This window comes from Sebastes fasciatus, chromosome 19 (genome assembly GCF_043250625.1).
Source record: "Sebastes fasciatus isolate fSebFas1 chromosome 19, fSebFas1.pri, whole genome shotgun sequence".
NCBI classification, from domain to species: domain Eukaryota; kingdom Metazoa; phylum Chordata; class Actinopteri; order Perciformes; family Sebastidae; genus Sebastes; species Sebastes fasciatus.
Window position 1 is genome coordinate 20,843,042 of NC_133813.1, and position 21,958 is coordinate 20,864,999.

Sequence of the window (21,958 nt, forward strand, 5' to 3'; positions counted from 1 at the left end):
TCCTGAGATACACTTGGTGAACGTATAGTAGAATGGCAGATATTATACGAACAAAACTGCTAAATATATGTCAATATTCACAGCTAGAATGAACCAAACTATAAGTGGCACAATGCATCCACTGCATATTTTAAATGTAATTTCAGTACATCTGTTAGCACATCTGAGGCTTGAAAACAAATGTCAAGTTTTTGCACCTTGGTGTGAGGAACTGAATATGAAACTTGACTATAATAAGCTTATTGAGGGAGAGAGAAAAAAACAGTTCCGCTGTGCTGAAAACAAATCTTATCACACTAGCATGAGGTTGTTTGTCCCCTCAAAACCTCGTTGGTGGGGGCTATACTGTAGGTTGCAGGTGGGCCCTGTCAAATATAAGCTGCACTCACAGTTCCCTGTACAGAACTCAGGAGGGACGACGTTCAACAAAAAGCCTGAAGATACCAGAAGATGGCCTCGCTCAAGATTGCTCTGCTTCTCTTCGTCTGTCTTGAAGGCTATGGTGAGACTATAATTAATTGTACTAAGATGATGTACTACGAAGTAAATAGTAAAAAAGTCAAGTGATGAGACATACTGTATTACAATGAGGATTTTTAATGATGAATATTTCCCCCTGCAGCTCTGACTTCCGCTTTTAACGTCGATGGTTTGCAAAATGTTCCAGATGGCCTGAGAGCAGTAAGTTTATGATTTCTTGTTAAAATATACAACAAAACACACATTTTATGATGTGCAGGTTCAAAGTGTGATGTGTATATTACTTATCCTACCACTTAAAAACTAACTGAAAAACTTACCGAACAACAAATATTTCTTAAAGAAACAAATACTGTACATGTAATTATAAGTAATTCAAGGATCTTCCATGAATTCTAGAAATGGTTTATGAAAGTATGTTGTATATTGTGGGCTAAAATTGTATGTTATAATGAGTTAAACACCCTATTTTAAAATGGGGGAGGAAGTATTCATGCAGCTCCTTTACTTAAGTAAAAGTACCAATACAGCAGAGTGAAAATACTCCATTACAAGTAAAAGTCCTTCTTATTATCAGCAAAATGTATTATTATTATTATTATTATTATTATAGTATCAAAGTAAAAGTACATGTTTGGCCCATGTGAGCATTTTACTGTTGTAGCTGGTGGAGGTTGAGCTAGTTTTAACATTTTTACAGTTCAGTAGTTTAACCAGGAGTTTAGAGTGGAAATAACTCTTTGGTGGAACAACCTTTAGACATCTGAAACATCTCAAGAGGTCCCAACTAGATGCTGCATATAAACTGATTATATGGATTTAAATCTAAATTCTTAATCTGTACATTATCCTGTATTTATATCTGTAAAAATAAATGCAGCAGAGTAAAAAGTACAATACTTCTCTGAATTGTCGTGGAGTAGAAATATAAAGTAGCATAAAATGGAAATACTCAAGGAAAAAAGGTACAAGTGCCCAAAATTGTACTTAAGTACAATACTTAAGTAAATGTATATAGTTACTTTAGACCCCGCTATTTTGGAAGTGTAATGATGGCGCCACAGCACAATATGATACTTCAACACTATTGTTCTATTCTTTAAGAGAAACCGTGCAATTATTCAAACTGTATACAATGAAATCAAAAACAATGTGACAAATGTATAAAAATAGTATCGGCCTCTCACAGAGAGAAGTGAGATTTCCATTTCTTCAAAATCAGGAAGTCTCTTCAACTTTGCACACTTCCACTTATCGAATATTTAAAGTATACTTAAACTTTCACATGTTTTTCTACCTAGAGGAACCGATGAAGCCAAACAAACAAGTTTCTTCCTCATAAAATGCAATTAACATTAAATAGAACAAGAGGTACCTTTCACAAATATATCTCATGCATGCAACAACTTAGAATGAGGCACCTGGTGTATGTAAGTGATTAAATCAGTTTAAGGGATTAATTTATTTTCTTTATGCAACTTTTACTTTATACTCAGACTGGGGACGTCTGCCAGGACTGCACCCAAATATTTGAACTCCTTGCTGACCTGTTGTCCAATGCAGACCTCCAGGTGAGTACAATAGTCCACTAAGCAGCAAAGAGGATTAATATTTGCTCACTGATATTACTATTGATACTGTGTATGTCCATATTCATAACTCAAGATTAAAATACACACTATGCTATCTCAAGTGCTTGCTAAGATCTGTGGTTGAATAGTTGTTTGAATAGTATGTTTCATTAAATAAAAAAACTCCTGTTCTTTTATAAGTTGAAGCCCATTCTTCACATTCAGCGATGCAAATCATTTGTGATCAGTCGTGCATTCAGTTAAAGTCAACAAGAACAATAAAGTAAAGGTCCCCTTTTCTTTTGGGTGTTAAGCCACTTCCTATTTTCTCTGTCTAATGAAAGTTGAAAAAAGAAACGGGCTGTTTCAGTTTCTCACCTGACCTTGAAGATCCTCTTTCCTCTGAGCTTCCTCTGGTCTGTGAGGAGTCACTCCCATCTGAGTCCACAGAGAGAAAAATGGTTAATTTCTATGATTTTTATTAACTATTTTGAGTCATACGTGATTATAGAAAGACATTTCACCACTCACCTTAACCTCTATTTCGATGAAAACCGTGGGTTGGGATTTGGTACTGTCTCAGTTCTGTGTTTATACTAAGTTTTATTTTATTTACCAATGTTATCAATTACATAGTGCTTCACAAGGCAAAGTGTAAATATGAAACAACATAAAACCTGTTACCAAGTATGGATTTAAGTCTTAAACAGATTGCCATAAACAAAGTCTTCCCAGAGAGGTCTGTGGTTTGTAAAATGTAATTTGCTATGAAGTACCACAAAACAATCACATAAAACTAAAACTACTACATTTGCATGGTTTACGTTAGACCGCCTACCACTAGGAGTAAATATAACTTTATCAAATAAATTAACATTGTGGAATAGATAATCATAATAAATCAAAACTTAACTCATTATGATGAAGCTCTTTTACTTTCATCCTAGCAGGGTTGTAACTTTAACTCAGGGGTCAGCAACCTTTACTATCAAAAGACCCATTTTAGACAAAAAAAATAAATAACAAATCTGTCTGGAGCCGCAAAACATTTGAGCATTGTGATGAAGGTAACACAGTTTAAAGTCTAGTCTAAGTATATAGTATATACTGTAAGTCTAATGCAGTGAGGGCCAAAGTGCAAATGTACTACGGAGTATTAGGGCCATATTGAGGGATATTCCAGAATAAAGTCATAACTTTACGAGAAAAAAAGTCGTAATATTACGAGAATAAAGTCATAACTTTACGAGAAAAAAAGTCGTAATATTACGAGAATAAAGTCATAACTTTACGAGAAAAAAAGTTGTTATATTACGAGAATAATGTCATAACTTTACGAGAAAAAAAGTCGTAATATTACGAGAATAAAGTCATAACTTTACGAGAAAAAAAGTCGTAATATTACGAGAATAAAGTCATAACTTTACAGGTAAAAAAGTCGTAATATAACAAGAATAAAGTCATAACTTTACGAGAAAAAAAGTCGTAATATTACAAGAATAAAGTCATAGCTTTACGAGCAAAAAAGAAAATGGCACGTAAAATTACTACTTTATAATATTATGACTTTATTCTCATAATATTACGACGTTTTTCTCGTAAACCTATGACTTTATTCTCAAACTATTATGACTTTATTCTCATAAAAATACGACTTTTTTCTTGAAATCTCAGATGTATTTTTTTTCCTCAATGTGGCCCTAATACTCCGCCGTACCGTCGTACCACAGACCTACAACAATGATAAATAAATTGAAAATGTAAACAAAAAACAGTTATTCATTTCCATGTTTATAACTCCACATGGAGCCACTGGAGAGGAGCTGAAGAGCTGCATGTGGTTCCAGAGCCTCAGGTTGCTAAGAGACCCCCAGGTTGCTAAGAGACCCCTGTGTTAACTCATCTTTATGTTATTTAAAAATGCCCTTTTACAAAGGTTTGTGTTTATTTCACAATATCACAACTGCTACAATTTAGCCAGCCAAGTTAGCTCCTGTAAGCCACAACAATGCCAAATAAATAATACAAAAACAAAACAGTCCACAGACACCATACCTAGCTTGACAAGGCTAACGCGGTCCACCATGCTAACTAGCTAGCCTGCTAGCTCGTCTTGTCTTTTGACTTTTATTTGTATTTAAAGTGGAAGCTGGTGCTAACAGCAGAGAAACACTTTTTTAAATGCAGTTACCTCGACAGCTTGGTGACTATGAAGATGTTCCTCCTCGGAGAAAGACACAACTATTGATATAATATCTATCTATCCGACACAACTGACGCTAGTTAACGGTAGCACATACGCTGGCTGTATGCAAATGAGCCTGTTTGGAGGCAGGTGATTGGCTGACAGACAGGTGAGGGGGCGGGGCCTGGTGACGGCATCACGGTCGTGTCAATTACACTAATTTAATAAATTGAATGAAACTGAAGTCCAATTAAATAAACACTTTTGCTTTAAAAAACAACAACAACAAAACATTGATTTTCACTACATTATCTAGTTTATTTGTTAATTTTCAGGTGGAATTTCATTCATTCTCACTGTGCAATATCATTTTCCACTTGTGCAATTTTGTTAATAGTCTGTTTATTGTCAATACTGTATATACTGCTCCTATTTTTATACTTCCTTCTATTTAAATGGTTCATATTTTGCGACACTTTGTTTAGCTCTTTTTTTTACTGTGTTAGCTGATGCATCTTGTTTTTTTGCACTATCCCCTTTGCTGCTGTACTCTGCAAATTTCCCCACTGCGGGACTAATAAAGGAATATTACTTATCTTATCTTAATTAGTATAAGTTTGTATGCCTGTTGCTTTTGCCTAAAAAAGGTAAAAGCTAAAACTCTTCCTATAAAGGGTGATTTGACCAGCAGCAATGCAACTGGCAATTATATAAACATAAAAAACACACATAAAGAACACATTTTGTTCACAGATTTTCAGAAGCTGGAACTAGCACATGTTTACTTAATAAAGGATGATTCATCAGTTATCAAAATGAATAGATTTTCTGTCTATCAACAAATGATCATTCAAATAACCCTGTTTTTTTTGTTCACTCTCAGACCCATGTAATGCAACTGGCTTTGCATTACACCTGTTGCTCAAAGATGATGATGCAATTGACCACTATTTTATTGCCTGTTTCATGTTTTGCAACTTCTGTATGCCAAGCCCTACACATGTAAAGTTCCAGTCCAAACCACAGGGCGTATAAAACATTACCACAATACATTTATTCTTGGCAGGAAATACTACATAAAACAAATTAGTAGGTTGTCAATCATAGCACTAGTAGCATCTCCTAAAATCAATGACTATGTTTAGATTATATACCCATAATAGGCCCATTAGCTTCCTGATCATCAGGTTTAAAGACCAAACACCTTATTTATTTCAGAAAAAGATCATGGATGGCATTGAAAATGTGTGTGACCACCTGCCTGGGCCAGCCAGTGCCAAACTCTGCAAAGAAGAGGTGGAGAAGATGCTTCCAGTGGCCATCCACTTCATTGTTGGTGTTGTAGTAAGTTGCGTCCTCTGGGTTGTGTTTCTCAGAATAACATCAGGAGTAAAACAGTAATGGTGTGTTCTGTAGTCTTTGTTATCGGTGAGTTTCTGATGCTACTGAGAGGTCACATCTCTTTCTCTGTAGAAACCAGCAGAGGTCTGCAAACTCATTGGGCTCTGTGGCTCCTGTGACAAGCAGGAGAAGATGCTCAGCTACTTTGTCAAGGAGGCCCTTCAGGTTGCTGTGACAAGTGAAAATGTAGGTTAAGTATATGTTACAGGGACACATTTGAAGAATAGAATAATATGTGGAAAGACTCTTTGTGCTTTAACTGCCTCTTGTGTTTGTGTCAATCAGGTGAAGCCCACAACAGAATGTACCTTCTGCGTTTTTCTCATCAAGACTTTGGAGGACTTGCTGCCAAAAGAAAGGACTGAGGTGTGTTATGCAGTGAAAGAACACACATGCACATGAACAAAACACAATTATCTCTTTGTCCCGCACACACCCACTGAAAACACGTGTAAGTAAACACTTAAATGCCTCCAGACAGCACTGATGCCTTTGGGCGACACAATGCACTGTCTCCCTTCTTACTTTTACAGGATGCCCTGATCAAGCTGCTGGAGGAAATTTGTCACATTTTGCCCCACACCTACCGAGATCAGTGCGTGGCCGTCATTGGCAAATTCAGCAAGCCGGTGCTGGATGCAATCCTGAGCTACGCCACCCCGCAGGCCATCTGCGCTCTCATGCACCTGTGTAAAGGGCAGGAGGCTCCTCTTGTAGGTCAGTCTGCCTCTCCTGCAGTGATGTGTGCAGGGTTTCATCTTCAAATGACTCACTTTGTCCATCCACCATGTCAAACCCAATGAAGAAAATTCTTCACTGCAACATTCAACTTGTCATAGCAGGAAGTTTGACAATTTAAAATGGGCACTGTGAAAAAGCTCTTTTCAGTTTACAAATTGTATAAACATAAAAAACACAGATAAAGAACACATTTTGTTCACATATTTTCAGAAGCTGGAACTAGCACATGTTTACTTAATAAAGGATGATTCATCAGTTATCAAAATGAATAGATTTTCCGTCTATCAACAAATTATCAATCAAATAACCCTGTTTTTTTTGTTCACTCTCAGACCCATGCACTTTGACAACGTACAGGTGCAGAGACATGAAGACTGCCCTCAAATGTGGAGTAAGTAGAACTAGAGCTGCAACTAACAATTATTTTCATTGCTGATTATTTCCTCGATTAATCGATTAGTTGTTTGGTCGATAAAATGGTGAAACATGTCGAACAGTGTTTCCCAAAGCTCAAGATGACGTCCTCAAATGTCTCGTTTTGTCCACAACTCAAAGATATTCAGTTTACTGTCATAGAGGAGAAAAGAAACCAGAAAATAATCACATTTAATTTTGACTTTTTTTTTTCTTAAAAAACTACTCAAACCGATTAATCGATTATCAACTAATAGTTTATTTTAGTTGATTTAATAGTCGACAACTAATCGATTCATCGTAGCAGCTCTATAAAAGACTATCAAGCTATACACTTGACACAGTCACTGAATACTAAGTTGTGATCACTTTGTCTACTCTGTGCAGACTATGTTTTACTGTCAGAAGTTTGCCTGGAAGCCTCTCAACGCACTTTAAAATGTTATGGTAAGTCGAATTTTATTTAAAGTTTGTGAGAATTTAAATCTGTGTTGTTAAAAATAGGCCAGAACACACAATGCCATATAAAATACTTCAAAATTTCTCTTTTCAGGGTGGGACTAAAAGTATGAGTCAACCTCGGTGCCCCCATGGATGACCCAGATCTTTCAACATCTAACTGCAAATATTTCTCTTACTGCTCGACACCTGTGGCATTCAGATACTGATTTGATATCTTGCTGCATTTTTTGGATTTTGCGTTATATTACACTGTCTGCGCTGAGTGGAGAAAACCAGGACTTACATAGCTTGACAAAATATCCTGGACAAAAGGATTGTTTGAACTTCAGGGGAAAAGGAGAAAAGGAATGAGATATGAGAGCTCAGCTATGGGATCAGAATTTTTTTTTTAAATGTGATTGAATGATTAGTATAAAACGAAAAGTTTTCACAAATAGTCTGTATACTTGATAAGAAATTTCTATTTTGAACAAATTTTCTTTTTTTAAATTTTTTCACTAGCTTCTATTCTATATATAAAGTTTTATGGCTTCATCGGCTTTTAAGTTTCTTCTTGTAATCTTTCACAACGGTCAGATGATCAGGAGAATTATCTGAATAAATTTCATTAAATAAACATCACTGGATTTCTTCTCTTCTGCGATTAAAGGAGCATTTGAACATTTCAGATTCATCTACTGTATGTGAATTTAATCTAATCTATCTAATACATTTCAGCACTCTGTATTTTGTAGGCAGCTCTTTTCACAGGTCTAAATCCTGACCCTTGTGATAGTAAAAGTACAACTTTAGTGAACTTTAGTATTTGCGGTTTCAAAGTAAAGGGAAGTGAATGTATTTTTACACAGTGTTAAGGTGTGTATAGGTATGTTGCTGCTGAATAGAAACTACTCACACGGTTTTGTGTCAATCTTATTTTGCCTGAGGAAGTGATCACATTTACATCTTCTACTTCTGCTTTCATGTTTTTCTTACAATACTAACGCGTTAATGCAAATTTGTTTTAACGCCACTAATTTCTTTAACACATTAACGCAACTTACATTTTTTAAGTTGTAGGGGACTCAGTTTTAAAGCTAGACTGGTATCATATGAAACTACAAAACCTAAGGAATCCATCAGTACCATGCATGTCATACTATGTAGCTTGTTGTGAAAGAGGTTAAATAACGCTCCAAACTTGTGCTAAAAAACTGGAATGGCCATTTTCAAAGGGGTCCCTTGACCTCTGACCTCAAGATATGTGAATGAAAATCAGTTCTATGGTTACCCACGAGTCTCCCCTTTACAGACATGCCTACTTTATGATAATCACATGCAGTTTTGGCAAGCCATAGTCAAGTCAGCACATTGACAGCTGTTGTTGCCTGTTGGGCTGCAGTTTACCATGTTATGATTTGAGCATATATTTTTTATGCTAAATGCAGTACCTGTGAGGGTTTCTGGACAATATTTGTCATTGTTCTGTGTTGTTAATGGATTTCCAATAATAAATGTATACATACATTTGCATAAAGTAAGGTGGGATTCAGTATGACCTTAACAAGGAATCACTTGAATCTGATTTCATGCGACAAAATAAATAGCCAAAATCACAGCCAATGAGCACAAGGAAGAGTGCAGTTTATTTTTTTAAATGGATTGAAAGAGAAACTCAACAACAAATCAGACTCCTCAGTGTGAATTATTGGAGAGCGGGATTTTGCAACCCCGGGGTAGAAACTGGGGGGAGGATATTTGGGGGAAAGGGGCATTGCAGAAAATGAGCAAAAGGCACTTTTACACATTCAGCAACCACACTAACAGACTAACTTGTAATCATTTGAAAAATGATTTAACAGAGAAAAAATGCTCATCAACACCCCCCACAGGAGACCATGTAAACAGGCTGGTTTCTCTGTACAACACCAACCAATCATTTGTCTCGTCTGTGGATGAGCTAGAGGATGCGAACATATTGTAAAAATAAAAATAAAAAAAATCTTTGGGAGGTTGAGTTGTTTCATCTAGAATCTAGAAATGCTCTCAGCACCACTCTATTGGCTCCTATTTGAGGTTTCTCTGCAGTACACTCAAAGAACCACCAGGTGGTGTTACAGGAGCCAAACTAAGGATGAGATATCATTATTATCATGAGTAGAAAACAATCTGTATTATATGTGAGGACATAGTGCCACCTAGCTACACGATGAGGACATTTTTAAACACACTAACTGCACACACAGCTCAGACCAAGTACCAACTGTGGATTTTAAAAAGGTGAATACCAACCTCCCTCAAGCTTACAGCTGGCTTAGCCTCATCTCTGCAACTGTATTGTGAAGATAGGAGAAGCATTCAAAGGCATATACTGTGTATTCACAACTTCTCTGGACCCCTCCGACTCATCTTTTCTCACTTTATCTGCATTTCTACACTAAACTCTCAACAAAACCGTCTTAAGAAAGGACAAGGAGAGGGGCAAATGTGACAAATCCGGGTTATTTCAAGTGTACAAATCAGGAAAAAAAAAAAAAATCAGACTTGTGTTGTGCCATCCATGACCCGTGGGGTATGGTGTAAAGAATGTTTTTAAAAACAAATAAATAAGTTAAATAAAAAGCTTCAGCTGCAACCTCAACATTCATTTTGTAACTACTGTACATTGAAAATAGAGGCCTTTTCCCACTTGTGGTAACTCTACGAACCAATGTGCTGTGCAAGTCCAGTGGAAGATTCAAAATCCACAAATATAACGGTAACACACTCTGATCCCACGCCCTCATGTGCGCAAAACTAACTCTGCTGAGAGGACGAGAGCAGTAATACCATGTCTTACATTCACTAAGCCGACTGTGTGCTGCCTCTTATCCCTTTGTCTTTGGCTCTACTCTTCAAGTTCTTCCATGCAAATCCACCTTTCACAGTGTGTGCAGGTTGAGACTGAAGGTGTCATGACCCTAGACATGTGCGACTGAGCGGAAAACAATTTTAAAGATAAAAAAAAACAAAAAACAAAAAAAAACTTGTGGCACACATTATTCAGTTGTCCGTCTTTGATGGTCAAACTGTTAGGTCCCACAATAGTCAAACGGCATTCTATACATTAAAGTACGATGACGGCAGCCCCTGCCCTGAGGCAACTGAGCTGGGTTTCTCTGTAGCTACACCCAGGGTCACTCTCAGGAAGGGGGGGGGGGGAAATGTACCTCGCCTTATCTTGGTCAGTAGAAAATTTACACATTTAACATTATTTGGAACATTCACATGAGATTTAAACCAACAAAATAAATTACAGAAAAAAGGGAGTGATTTCATGGCGCAGCCCAACATAACCACAACATAACCACAGCTTCTGACTTCTCTGTAAAACGTCAGGAAAAGAATGGCCTGAAGGGACAGCACAAATCAAGGCCTATGGAAAGGAGGCTGGGTCACGGGCAAACATGGGTCTCGGGGTATGGGGTATAACACGTGCGCGGTGTAACTGAAGCTACGTTCGTGCGTTGCGATTGGCTCAATTTTGGCGACTGCAGGCCAGATTTTACTGCGCATGTGTTAAACCCCCAAAGATGTGACGCGTTGACGCGTGACCCAGCCTCCTTTCTATAGGCCTTGGCACAAATAAGGAAATGAGCAGATTTTATATCAAATTGACAAGTGTAGGACCCCCATTTGTGCCATCAAAATTTCAAAAACAGACAGGGTGAGGGTGTTTTTGCGATGCTAAACTGCCATTAACCCAACAAAGCTTGGTGAAATGGGAAATGGCATGCCAACCACCAACCACTGATCACTTAAACAACTGTGAGATTATGAATTTAAATACTGAGAAATGTCTTACAAAACACCATCAGTACTGGTAAATATCCATAGGGTCGTTTTGGAAATCTGCTATAAATATGGTTTAAATATACACTGCAGAGATTGAATTTAATCCTCTCTTAACTAGCAGTGTCACAAAAGCTGGCAGCACTGCTCAAATCTGTACGCACATGCTTGTTCAACTTAATATCTGCGACTGAAATACTTTTGTTATCTCATAGAGATGCGTACAATACTAACAGGTGGAGAAAGGGCATTTTTTTTTCATGAAGTAGAGGCTGTGGTGATGTGGCTGTGTGTGTGTGTGTGTGTGTGTGTGTGAAGAGGCGGAAGGGGGTGGGGGGAGGGAGGTAGACAGACACAGGTTTATCTGTAGTACACCTAAGGCCCGCTTGGAGATTAGTGGAGGGGGTTCAGTATTTCAGCGTCTTGGGCACCTCCCATGAAAACATGTCGCGTCCAAAGTGACCATAAACTGCTGTTTGCTGATAGATCGGCTTCTTCAGGTCAAGATCCCTGAGACAGAAATAAAATAAGAATTTATAAAAACCTCTTAACTGCATGTTTGTTTGCTAAAATCTGAAATCACAGGATACCTCACGATGACTCCCGGACGGAGGTCAAAGTTCTTCTTCACAATGTCCAGCAGCTCCTGCTCGCTCTTCTGGGAGGTCCCATAGTGGAAGATGGAGATGGAGAGCGGATGGGCAATTCCAATAGCATAGGATACCTGAAATGGATTATGCACACATTAAGAATTTTACTGAGAGAGAGGAGAGACATTTTCTAAAACTAGAAAGCACTCAGTCAGCATATACTGTGCCAAGTTTTTCAATAGGAGCCGATCCCAGCTGACATTGGGCGAAGGCGGGGGACACCCTGGACAGGTCGCCAGACCATCACAGGACTGACACATAGAGACAGACAACCATTCACGCTCATATTCACACCTACGGGCAATTTAGAGTCAACTTTTAACCTAAACCTGCATGTCTTTGGACTGTGGGAGGAAGCAGGAGAACCCGGAGAAAACCAACGCTAACACAGGGAGAACATGCAAACTCCGGGCTTAGATCAGGGCTACATAGTTTGTCCATATACCATAAGAGCACTGAGAACTTTATTTTTCAATTGTAAAATGTCCCGCTCATTACATATCTTAGTGATTATTAGCGGTGTAACGACGACATTTAACCACATTTAAGGCCTTCTTATTGTCTTTATGTCATGTTGTGTTTATGTAAAAAATAAAATAAAAAAAAAGACAGAAAAGAAAAAGTGTACTGGGCGAATTATTGTTATTGCATTTTTTAAACTCTGATATTGACTTCAGCCTTAAAAATCCAGTACTGGTTGAGCTTTCGTGACAGCCTGACAAATATACATTGGATGGTGATGTCTGAAAATATAAAAAGACCAAACTACATTATCTATGAACAGGAAGCAGGAAACAAAGAAACACACACCGTTTGTTTACTTTTAACAAGCCTTCAGAGCAGGAAAAACATCACAACTTCACAAACCACTCTTGCAGTGGAATCTGACAAACAGGATGGTATGTCAGCAAATAATTCAAGCCGCTTGCTGCGAGTAGGAAACTACCAACTTTTAACAGCCATCTTCAAGCCTACAGGTGGTTGAGTCTTTGATGGTGTAATATATAGACTTGTGGTATATTGTACGCTCACCTGGACCAACACACGCCTGCAGAGCCCAGCTTTCACCAGAGATTTGGCCACCCAGCGGGCAGCATATGCAGCCGAGCGATCCACCTTTGTGTAGTCCTTCCCAGAAAAGGCTCCGCCTCCATGGGCGCCCCAACCGCCGTAGGTATCGACAATGATCTTACGCCCAGTCAGACCAGCATCACCCTGCAGGAAGAAACACAGGACTTTGAAGTTTATGTGAATTTAACACAAACACATTTCACATGATGTTGTTTGACTGAAGCGTTTAAGAACAGCTACTTCAATATTTGTTTTGTAGTTAAGATCTCAAGACTTGGATGACGTGTTCACTGAAATCCAAATTCCTTAAATGGATTCATTGTCTCACCTGCGGTCCTCCAATGACAAAGCGTCCACTGGGCTGCAGGTGGTACACGGTGTCATCATCGAGGTAGCCACTGGGAACCACCGCTTTCACCACCTGCTCTTTCAGAAGTTTGCGCATCTCATCCAAACATACAACCTCATCGTGCTGCACAGAGATCACAATAGTGTGGACACGCAGTGGCACCATGGCGCCTCGATCCTGTCTGTACTGAACAGTCACCTGAGGGGGGGGGGGGGGGAAACGAGGAAGAATAAATATTTAAAAAGTAAACAGGATGGAGGAGATTACTGTGAGATGCTCTTTGTTCGGGGGTCAGAGCCACACCTTTAGAGCAAAGTAATGTAAATATGTTATATACCATATAGGTGAGGCCACATCCGCCTTGTCTGTTTGTTTGTTTGTTTGTTTGTTTGTTTGTGTGTTTGTTTGTAAGCCCTGACAAAGACCTACAGTGGTCGAAACATATTGGCTTTCTAAATGATTTAGCCACTACAATAAAGGCTTTTTAATATATTCTCTTCCTCGTTGCAACTTTTTTGATATTTTGGAGTGCCTGGATTGCCTTCCTGTTTATCCAGATTTTTCCCCCCATTTTCCAAGAGCACTTAAAAGACGTCACTCTGAGAACTTGCAAATTTGCATTTACCATTTTCTGACATCTTATAGCCAATTAACTTAAAAAGTATCAACCGATAACAAAAGCAATCATTGATGCAGCTCATCTACAGTAGTTTCAATATGTCTCTGAACTGAGTCTCTAAAAATTTATATTTGGAAATAAGGCACATTGAAATCAAATTTTCCAGGAGGTAAACAAAAAAAACTTCAATACAATTCCTAGTTGTTATTTCTATTTCTATGTAAAACTACATCGAGAGAGATGCAAAATAACAGAGTCAAATTCCTTGTATGTGCACACATACTGTTTTATTTGTGTGAAAGTGGAGGCAGCGTTTCCTTGTCCTACCTGAGTTTTGGAATCGGGTCGGAGCCACGGCAGCGTTCCATTTCGGCGCAGTTCAGCCATCTTGGCATTGAGCTTGTGAGCCAGGACAATAGTGAGGGGCATACACTCCTCAGTCTCATCGGTGGCATATCCAAACATCAGACCCTGTGAGAGGCGCAGTCACAAATCACAGGATGAACAGAGGTCAAAATAAACATCACAAACTTCCGTTACCGCGACATTTCTGGTTACAGTTGAAGTTACCCGGCTGTTGATCAGACACAAACATGATGAACCTTCCTACCTGGTCACCGGCTCCCACGTCCTCTTCTTTTCGATCCAGGTGAACACCCTGAGCGATGTCGGGGGACTGCTGCTCCAAAGCCACCAGCACATTGCAGGTCTTATAGTCAAAGCCTGTAGAATGAGAGAACTGAGCCTCAGTAAACAGTTTCACATGTCAATCCTCACCAAGCCTCCTTCAATTATGCACTTTGATTTAAAAAGTTGCCCACAAGGCATTACCTGGGAAAGGTACATAACTTTCATCACCTCCTGAACAGGTAGCCTAACTGGTTTCAGGCTACCAGCTAGTTAGACTCGTCTTCACAGTGCACAATGACAGTTAGCTCTTGGTTATTGACTCTCTACTTCTATCTCTACTTTTTATGCCTCTACTACTTCGATAGAACTGATGAATGAAGGATTTGATGCAATCCTATGTGTAAATCTTAATAATCACTGACACAAACTTGAATAACTGCACTAAGCAATGCTGAAGTTTGTACTTAAGAAAGAGGCTTTAACTGCATGAATCGCAAACTGAACTCACAGCTTCCAACTTTCATCACAGTACCTTTGGAGGAGTCATCATAACCTATGTGATTGATTGTGTCCCTGACAACCTTCTGGTAGTCAACGTTGGCCCTGGAGGTGATCTCCCCCGCCAGCAGGATCATCCCCGTCTTAGCAACAGTCTCTGAGGACACAATGACATGCAGTGTGAGGGATGAGAGTAAGACTAAGTGTAGTAGATCATTAAGAACAAGGAGGTGAAAGGGAATTAAGGACACATCAATTATCAAAGTAGTTGGTAATTCATTTTCTTTTGATTGATTAATAAATCGACTAATTGTTGCAGCTCTGTCACCAACATTTAAAGCGAACATATGTTGCATGATGTCCAACACTATGGAGGACGGAACCTATATAAATAAATAAATTACTCAATAAATAAATAAGTCATTAAATGTAGCAAAACTTATATTAAGATGTAGCCTTTAATTAATTGATAAAATGTGACATAAATTGATATTTCTGTTTTAATGAAATGGGGTGAAATGCAAAGGGAAAATCATGCAGAAATAAATAAATGCATAAACATATAAATAAATACATATTTTTTTAAATAATTATTACACGGCTTTGTTGAATACTCTGTCAGACCATTTTTGTGTCAAATAATTGATTTCTTAAGTAAGTAGCCGTGTAATAAATGGGATACGGTACAGCTAGCGGGTCATTGTTGTGAAATAAACTTTATTTCACAACAATGACCCGCTAGCTGTACATTATCCCTTACATATAAAATAAATACAAAATAAATAAAAATATATAAATAAATAAAAAAACAGATGTAAAAAAATAAATACATTTAAAAGTAATAAAAATAAATACAGAAATAAATAAAAGGGAAAATTAAACAAAAGAGTAAATAGATAAGGGCATATATAATTTATGTCACAGTTTATCGATTAATTAATGGCTACATTTATTTTTAATATTATTTTTGCTACATTTAAAAGGCTTTGGACTCTCAGTGATATAGAGGTACGGCTGTCGCAGGGTAAAGAGGCTGTCATAGCAAACAGGAAAGTTGCCCTACCTGAAAGCCTTTCCAGCTTTCATCACCTGTATCGCTGGTGTATTCAGGTGTGCACTGCGTAGTCATTTCAAAAATGTCCATGAAAACAAAGAACACTATAAAATGTCCAGAGGGGACTTTTAGGCCCTAAGTTTACTTCCAGGGGCTCCTCAGTTCCTGGCATTATTTGGTTGAAATGGCCCTATACCTCACAGGAACAATAAGATGCATCAGAAAACATCAATAAGATGCAATAAGTAACATGAGCTCTGTTTTGCTAAATGCCTCAGCTTGCACATCCATGTTTCAACAATGAGTCATCAGTAAACGAAAGCCTCTGTCGTCCACCTGCTTTGCTTTCTGAAGACTTACCACATCCTACTTTGGCATCAGGGTCCTGTTTGAGGTGTGCATCCAACACGGCATCACTGATTTGGTCACAAATCTTATCTGTGGAAAAGACATGAATAAACACACAAGTATTTTTCAGAATTCCTGTCAACCCCAATGGAAACATGGCAATGATTCAGTTTGGTTTATTGGTAAATATGCACACGTTGTTGAAGACTTATGTGTTGTTATACTAAATAAATTTGGCAAATAGATTATCCAACAGTTCCACTCCACTAAAAATAAAAACATTTAGGATTAGCTTACACTCCAGGCTAATGAGGTTTTATATTGGTACAAGGAGAGATTAAAATGATCATTAATTAAAATAAACTCTGCATGTTTTACTGGATGTATGAGAATAAATTATTTCGGTGCAAGACGGATGACAACACATAGGCGTTAGGTTCATTCCACTCCAGCAGCAATGGCATATTTATCCGGGTCAGATGCGTAGCGCTTACTAAACAGAACAGTGTTTTAAAACTTGCACCTATTTCATGATGCAGCTATTTATCAGAATTAGTTTTACAATAGTCTAAATACAGCTGCCACCAAGAAAGTGTTGGTGTTAACAATTCAGCAAATGCAAATTAAACACAAAACAAATTCCAAAAATGAGAATTAATGATTTCTTGATGAGATTATTTACAATACAGTCACTGGCGATCCCTTCGTTAGGGTTTAATATCAAATGTACTTTTGGAGAGTGATGATCTCCACCTCACTGAATATTTGGGATAACTTCTGACTTTTTCGTCTTAGTTCAAGAGCTCACAGTGAATGATCAAGTTTGGGTTTTAAGTTTACTTTCCCCTCCTTCATCCCTCAAGGCTTGGAGGCTCTCCCTCTCTGAAATGTACTGGAATTCAGAACCCGTGTGACAGCATTTCAAGGCAATGACTGAAGCTGACTGGATGTGTTTTGAATATTTAGTCCGCCCTCTGTAAACGCAGTGAAAGGACACTTCGAAGCACATCATAGAGATCTCTGTAGGTGCTTCTATTGCCCTGCAACCATAAAGTGTGTATATGTGACTATGTTACACCCACAGTAGAGCAGCAGCCCCTGCAGTACCTATATTTAGGACTACTGGTAAGCCTATTATCTGTTGCAATGGAGCTGCCCCCACTGCCCCAATGTAAGACTGAAAACTGCAGCGTATGATGAGAAGTTCTGCAATTAAAATGTATGTTACAGATGTACAGTTGTTGGCAGTTTTAGGTACACATAGCTAGAACTAACGCAGTCTCATACAACAGCAGCCCTACAATAAATCCTACCTTCATGAAGGTTATACTGTGCAATTTTTATTGAAACCATTTTATAGAGGTGTTTATGGACGTTTTGGAGGCTGAAAGGTGTTATAACATTTAGTCTACCCTCACTGACATAACAGCACAGCACCAAAATGACTATAAAGCTAAATCAACTCTCCAAAAACAACTTCAACAAAGACTTTTTCAGTCCCAATAGCGATAGCAGGGCTTTGATTATCGACCGATACAGAATATCGAACCGATACCAGTGTTTAATTAATAAGCTGTATGCCTCACTGTGTGGAAGTGATCATTCATTTATGTGTAAAGAAACATTAGGCTTGACTCAAACATTGCTTTCTTAACTTTGTAAAACAAACATATAACTTAACTGAATTGTTATTTATTATTGAAATAATAAATCGTACACCAGCAACTTGGTAAAAATCTTCAAAATTAACAGGAATTGCAATTCAAGTGTAACCCTTTTTAAAGCAGCAACATATTGGTCAAAACTTAAAGAGGAATTAAAATTACAGTATATAGGATATTAACATAAAATTGAATTTGATAGATCGGCCCCCATTGTCACCGATATCCGATCCAGCTATTTGAGTCTGTATCGGCCCGATATCTGATCTGGTATCGGTGCATCCCTATGTAGGATTTAAAGGGACTGTTTGTAACTTCTTACACGTATAAATCACCCGGGTCGGTGTCCAATGCGCGTTCGCTCACGTGTGGCTGCGCTGTTCAGGCAAGACTCCAGCACAAACTACACGGAAGCACCAAAACCGCAAAGTTATATCTAGTGAAGCCCGTCTTGCAAAACAGTGTTGGCCGCGGTCAGAGGACGCGGGGGAGACCGTAGCCTTGGTCTCCAGGACCGGAGTCTCTGCTGTACGCTGCTCCTCTGCCTGCCTGCCTGCCTTCACTCCGCTCGCTCCACCTCACGTGCATGAGCGCAAACTACACACTGCAGAAGACTTCGTAGCTCTGAGAATATCTAGTGAATGTACAGTGGACGTTTGTGCAGAAATAAATGCTGCAGCTCCTCCAGACCAACAGAGGTTTTCTGTGTCTTGTGAAGTGACAGGGCTCCGCAGCGAGAAATGTTATCATCTCCGACCGGGTGCCGGTGTCTCCCTCCTTCCGCGGTTAGGTTGTTGAAGCAGTAAAAGCCAACACTAGGATCAGCATTGATTCATGGAGAGACCTTCGTCTGGTCAGCTAACATTACTGCCAAGCAGGTGAAACCATAGAGTGATATTGTGGTTTTAGCTGACGTGTGTTGCCTCACTGTTTTGAGCGATGCTCGTTCATGTCTATGTAGACCGAGCAAGCGTGAGCCCGACGCTGACTTTCGTTGACTTAACGGGCGCAGGTGTCGCTGTTAACAAGCATTTCTGATTCTTACAAACAGTCCCTTTTATGAAGGGTTGTTGTATTAGAGACTGCATTCAGTTTTAGCAAGGTGTAGCAAATGAACTGGCAAATGAGTTTATATTACAAAAGATTGGTACTTTCTATGTCAAAGTGCAGTTTTTAAAAACAAAACTTTAACTCTGGACTTAGGAAATCAAGAAAACTGATGGCTTATTACTCATTTATGAACAGACTTTAAAGCATGGTTTGAATTTTTGACAGCAACCACTGGCATTAAAGCAATACATCATATATTTGTAGTCTGTGGGTTTCTGCCAAAGTAACATGTTTCTCCTTGACCACACAATAACAAACCTGCAGCCACAGAGCACATGTCACACATCTAGTGAGGTGACACTGCAATGATGCAACACCGTGTGGTAGCTATAGCTATCCTGTCTGACTTAAGATAGATAGATAGATAGATAGATAGATAGATAGTAACTTTATTGATCCTGAGGGAAATTCAAGTTTCCAGCATCACAGTTCCATAGTGCAAAAACATGTTAGTAAAAAGGCAGTAAAAAAAGTTAGTAGTGCAAAGTACAAACAAATATACCAGATATAAAAATACAAGGCGATGAAGAAGAAAACTGTTAAAACTGAATACAGTGCAGAGTAACAGCTGTGATACAGGACTATAAGATTAGCATTATAAACAAAATATACAAGAAGCATATGTGGTTCTGTCTTAATTACATGTAGCTAGGCCACTTTTACAGCACACTTCTTTAGCTAAGTGTTGACAGAGACACAGAGAGGATGGACAGACAGGTATAGTAGTGGACAGAGAGGATGGACAGGTATATAGTGGACAGAGAGGGTGGACAGACAAGTATAGTAGTGGACAGAGAGGGTGGACAGACAAGTATAGTAGTGGACAGAGAGGACAGACAGGTATAGTAGTGGACAGAGGACAAACAGGTATAGTAGTGGACAGAGTGGACAGAGAGGACAGACAGGTATTGTAGTGGACAGAGAGGACAGACAAGTATAGTAGTGGACAGAGAGGACAGACAAGTATAGTAGTGGACAGAGAGTATGGACAGGTATTGTAGTGGACAGAGTGGATGGACAGACAGGTATATAGTGGACAGAGAGGATTGACTGAGAGATATATATTGGACAGAGAGTATGGACAGACGGGTATAGTAGTGGACAGAGTGGATGGACAGACGGGTATAGTAGTGGACAGAGTGGATGGACAGACGGGTATAGTAGCGGACAGAGTGGATGGACAGACGGGTATAGTAGCGGACAGAGTGGATGGACAGACGGGTATAGTAGCGGACAGAGAGGACAGACAGGTATAGTAGTGGACAGAGAGGACAGACAGGTATAGTAGCGGACAGAGAGAACAGACAGGTATAGTAGTGGACAGAGAGGACAGACAGGTATAGTAGTGGACAGAGAGGACAGACAGGTATAGTAGCGGACAGAGAGGACAGACAGGTATAGTAGTGGACAGAGAGGACAGACAGGTATAGTAGTGGACAGAGAGGACAGACAGGTATAGTAGTGGACAGAGAGGACAGACAGGTATAGTAGTGGACAGAGAGGACAGACAGGTATAGTAGCGGACAGAGAGGACAGACGGGTATAGTAGCGGACAGAGAGGACAGACGGGTATAGTAGTGGACAGAGAGGACAGACGGGTATAGTAGTGGACAGAGAGGACAGACGGGTATAGTAGTGGACAGAGAGGACAGACAGGTATAGTAGTGGACAGAGAGGACAGACAGGTATAGTAGTGGACAGAGAGGACAGACGGGTATAGTAGTGGACAGAGAGGACAGACAGGTATAGTAGTGGACAGAGAGGACAGACAGGTATAGTAGTGGACAGCTGACACACAACACGCTGAGCTAACAGCAACATGACCTTGTTTGAGAGGCTAACAGGGTGCTATCAGGCTGATTATTATGCTAAAAGGAGGTAAACTACATGACAAACAGGCTGTTAGAGGTTATAAACTCACCGGGGTGTCCCTCTCCGACTGACTCAGAAGTGAAGAGGAAGCAGTCTTCATCAATGAGCGAGTTGTTATGGAAACCGTTCTGATGGCCGTTCATTTTAGCCAATAAGCACACTGTTAGCTCACAAGCTAGCCTGGTTAGATAGCACAGGTTAGAGTGTGTTTTACCTGTGTCTCCTGGTGACACACACAAAGCGAGCACGCTGCTTCAAGTTGTGTCTCACAGGGTGAAGAAGTGCAGTAGGGGGGTTAGGACAGCTGTATTTATGAGACTGAACAACTTCTTCAGACCCCTCGAGTCGTTTCTCTGCAGCCAATGTTGCTGCTGAGCACAGAGCACGTGGTGCAGAGGGGCGTGCTCTGATTAAGAAGGTTAGAAAGTCCCATGGAGGATTAATAACTCCTCCAGGTGACCACCTTCAGCTTCAACGGCTGCACTGTTAAGAATTTCCCAGTAAAATAACAGTAAAGAACAGGCAGCAGGGTTGCCTTTATGTTACTGTAAAATTAACATTATTATACTGTCACTGAAAATTACAGCTTTGTACTGTTAATGAAAAATACAGTTTGAACTGGTTGTTTTTTATTAATTTCACAGTATTTTACAGTTAATTTACTGTTTAAGAAAAAATATATAGCTGTTTTTCACCCTTCTTTTACATTATCTTACTGGTTTGTTTTAATGCACTATGTAGGTTGTATTTTTTACATACATTTTAATAAACATTATTTTTGCCTAGATGAATAGACTTAGCAGGTTACAGACATAGGAATAGTCACACTAAATACAATTAAAGGCACTTGTTAGGAAAAAGGCTATAATAGACTTGTTGACACTTTTCCCAAAAATGTCTGTCTATAGCTGGCTACAAGCACAGAATGCAAACTATAACAACATGTGAGTGAAGAACAGAGCTAATTCACTGATTTTACAATCATGTACAATGTACAAGCCTCACATGTGCAGATCAGGTCCCAGAATTAAA

At 39.1% G+C, this 21,958-nt stretch overlaps 2 protein-coding genes across 2 annotated transcripts; one reads left to right on the forward strand and one right to left on the reverse strand.

Annotated features, from left to right (window-relative positions):
- The first annotated feature begins 305 nt into the window (after nucleotides 1-305).
- Nucleotides 306-7,870, forward strand: sftpba (surfactant protein Ba). Its single transcript, XM_074618169.1, has 10 exons — nucleotides 306-502; nucleotides 623-681; nucleotides 1,977-2,051; nucleotides 5,455-5,580; nucleotides 5,710-5,823; nucleotides 5,923-6,003; nucleotides 6,171-6,354; nucleotides 6,711-6,769; nucleotides 7,180-7,239; nucleotides 7,346-7,870. The coding sequence occupies exons 1-9, from the start codon at nucleotides 451-453 to the stop codon at nucleotides 7,228-7,230; spliced, it is 801 nt and encodes a 266-aa protein (XP_074474270.1). The 5' UTR covers nucleotides 306-450; the 3' UTR covers nucleotides 7,231-7,239; nucleotides 7,346-7,870.
- Nucleotides 7,871-8,846: 976 nt separating this feature from the next.
- Nucleotides 8,847-21,311, reverse strand: mat2aa (methionine adenosyltransferase 2Aa). The gene is made up of 9 exons (XM_074618163.1): nucleotides 20,976-21,311; nucleotides 16,296-16,373; nucleotides 14,916-15,038; nucleotides 14,364-14,476; nucleotides 14,081-14,224; nucleotides 13,114-13,332; nucleotides 12,747-12,929; nucleotides 11,655-11,788; nucleotides 8,847-11,574 (listed from the first exon to the last, which is right to left on the reverse strand). Exons 1-9 carry the CDS (start codon nucleotides 21,067-21,069, stop codon nucleotides 11,472-11,474), a joined length of 1,191 nt encoding a protein of 396 aa, XP_074474264.1. The 5' UTR covers nucleotides 21,070-21,311; the 3' UTR covers nucleotides 8,847-11,471.
- Nucleotides 21,312-21,958: the final 647 nt, after the last annotated feature.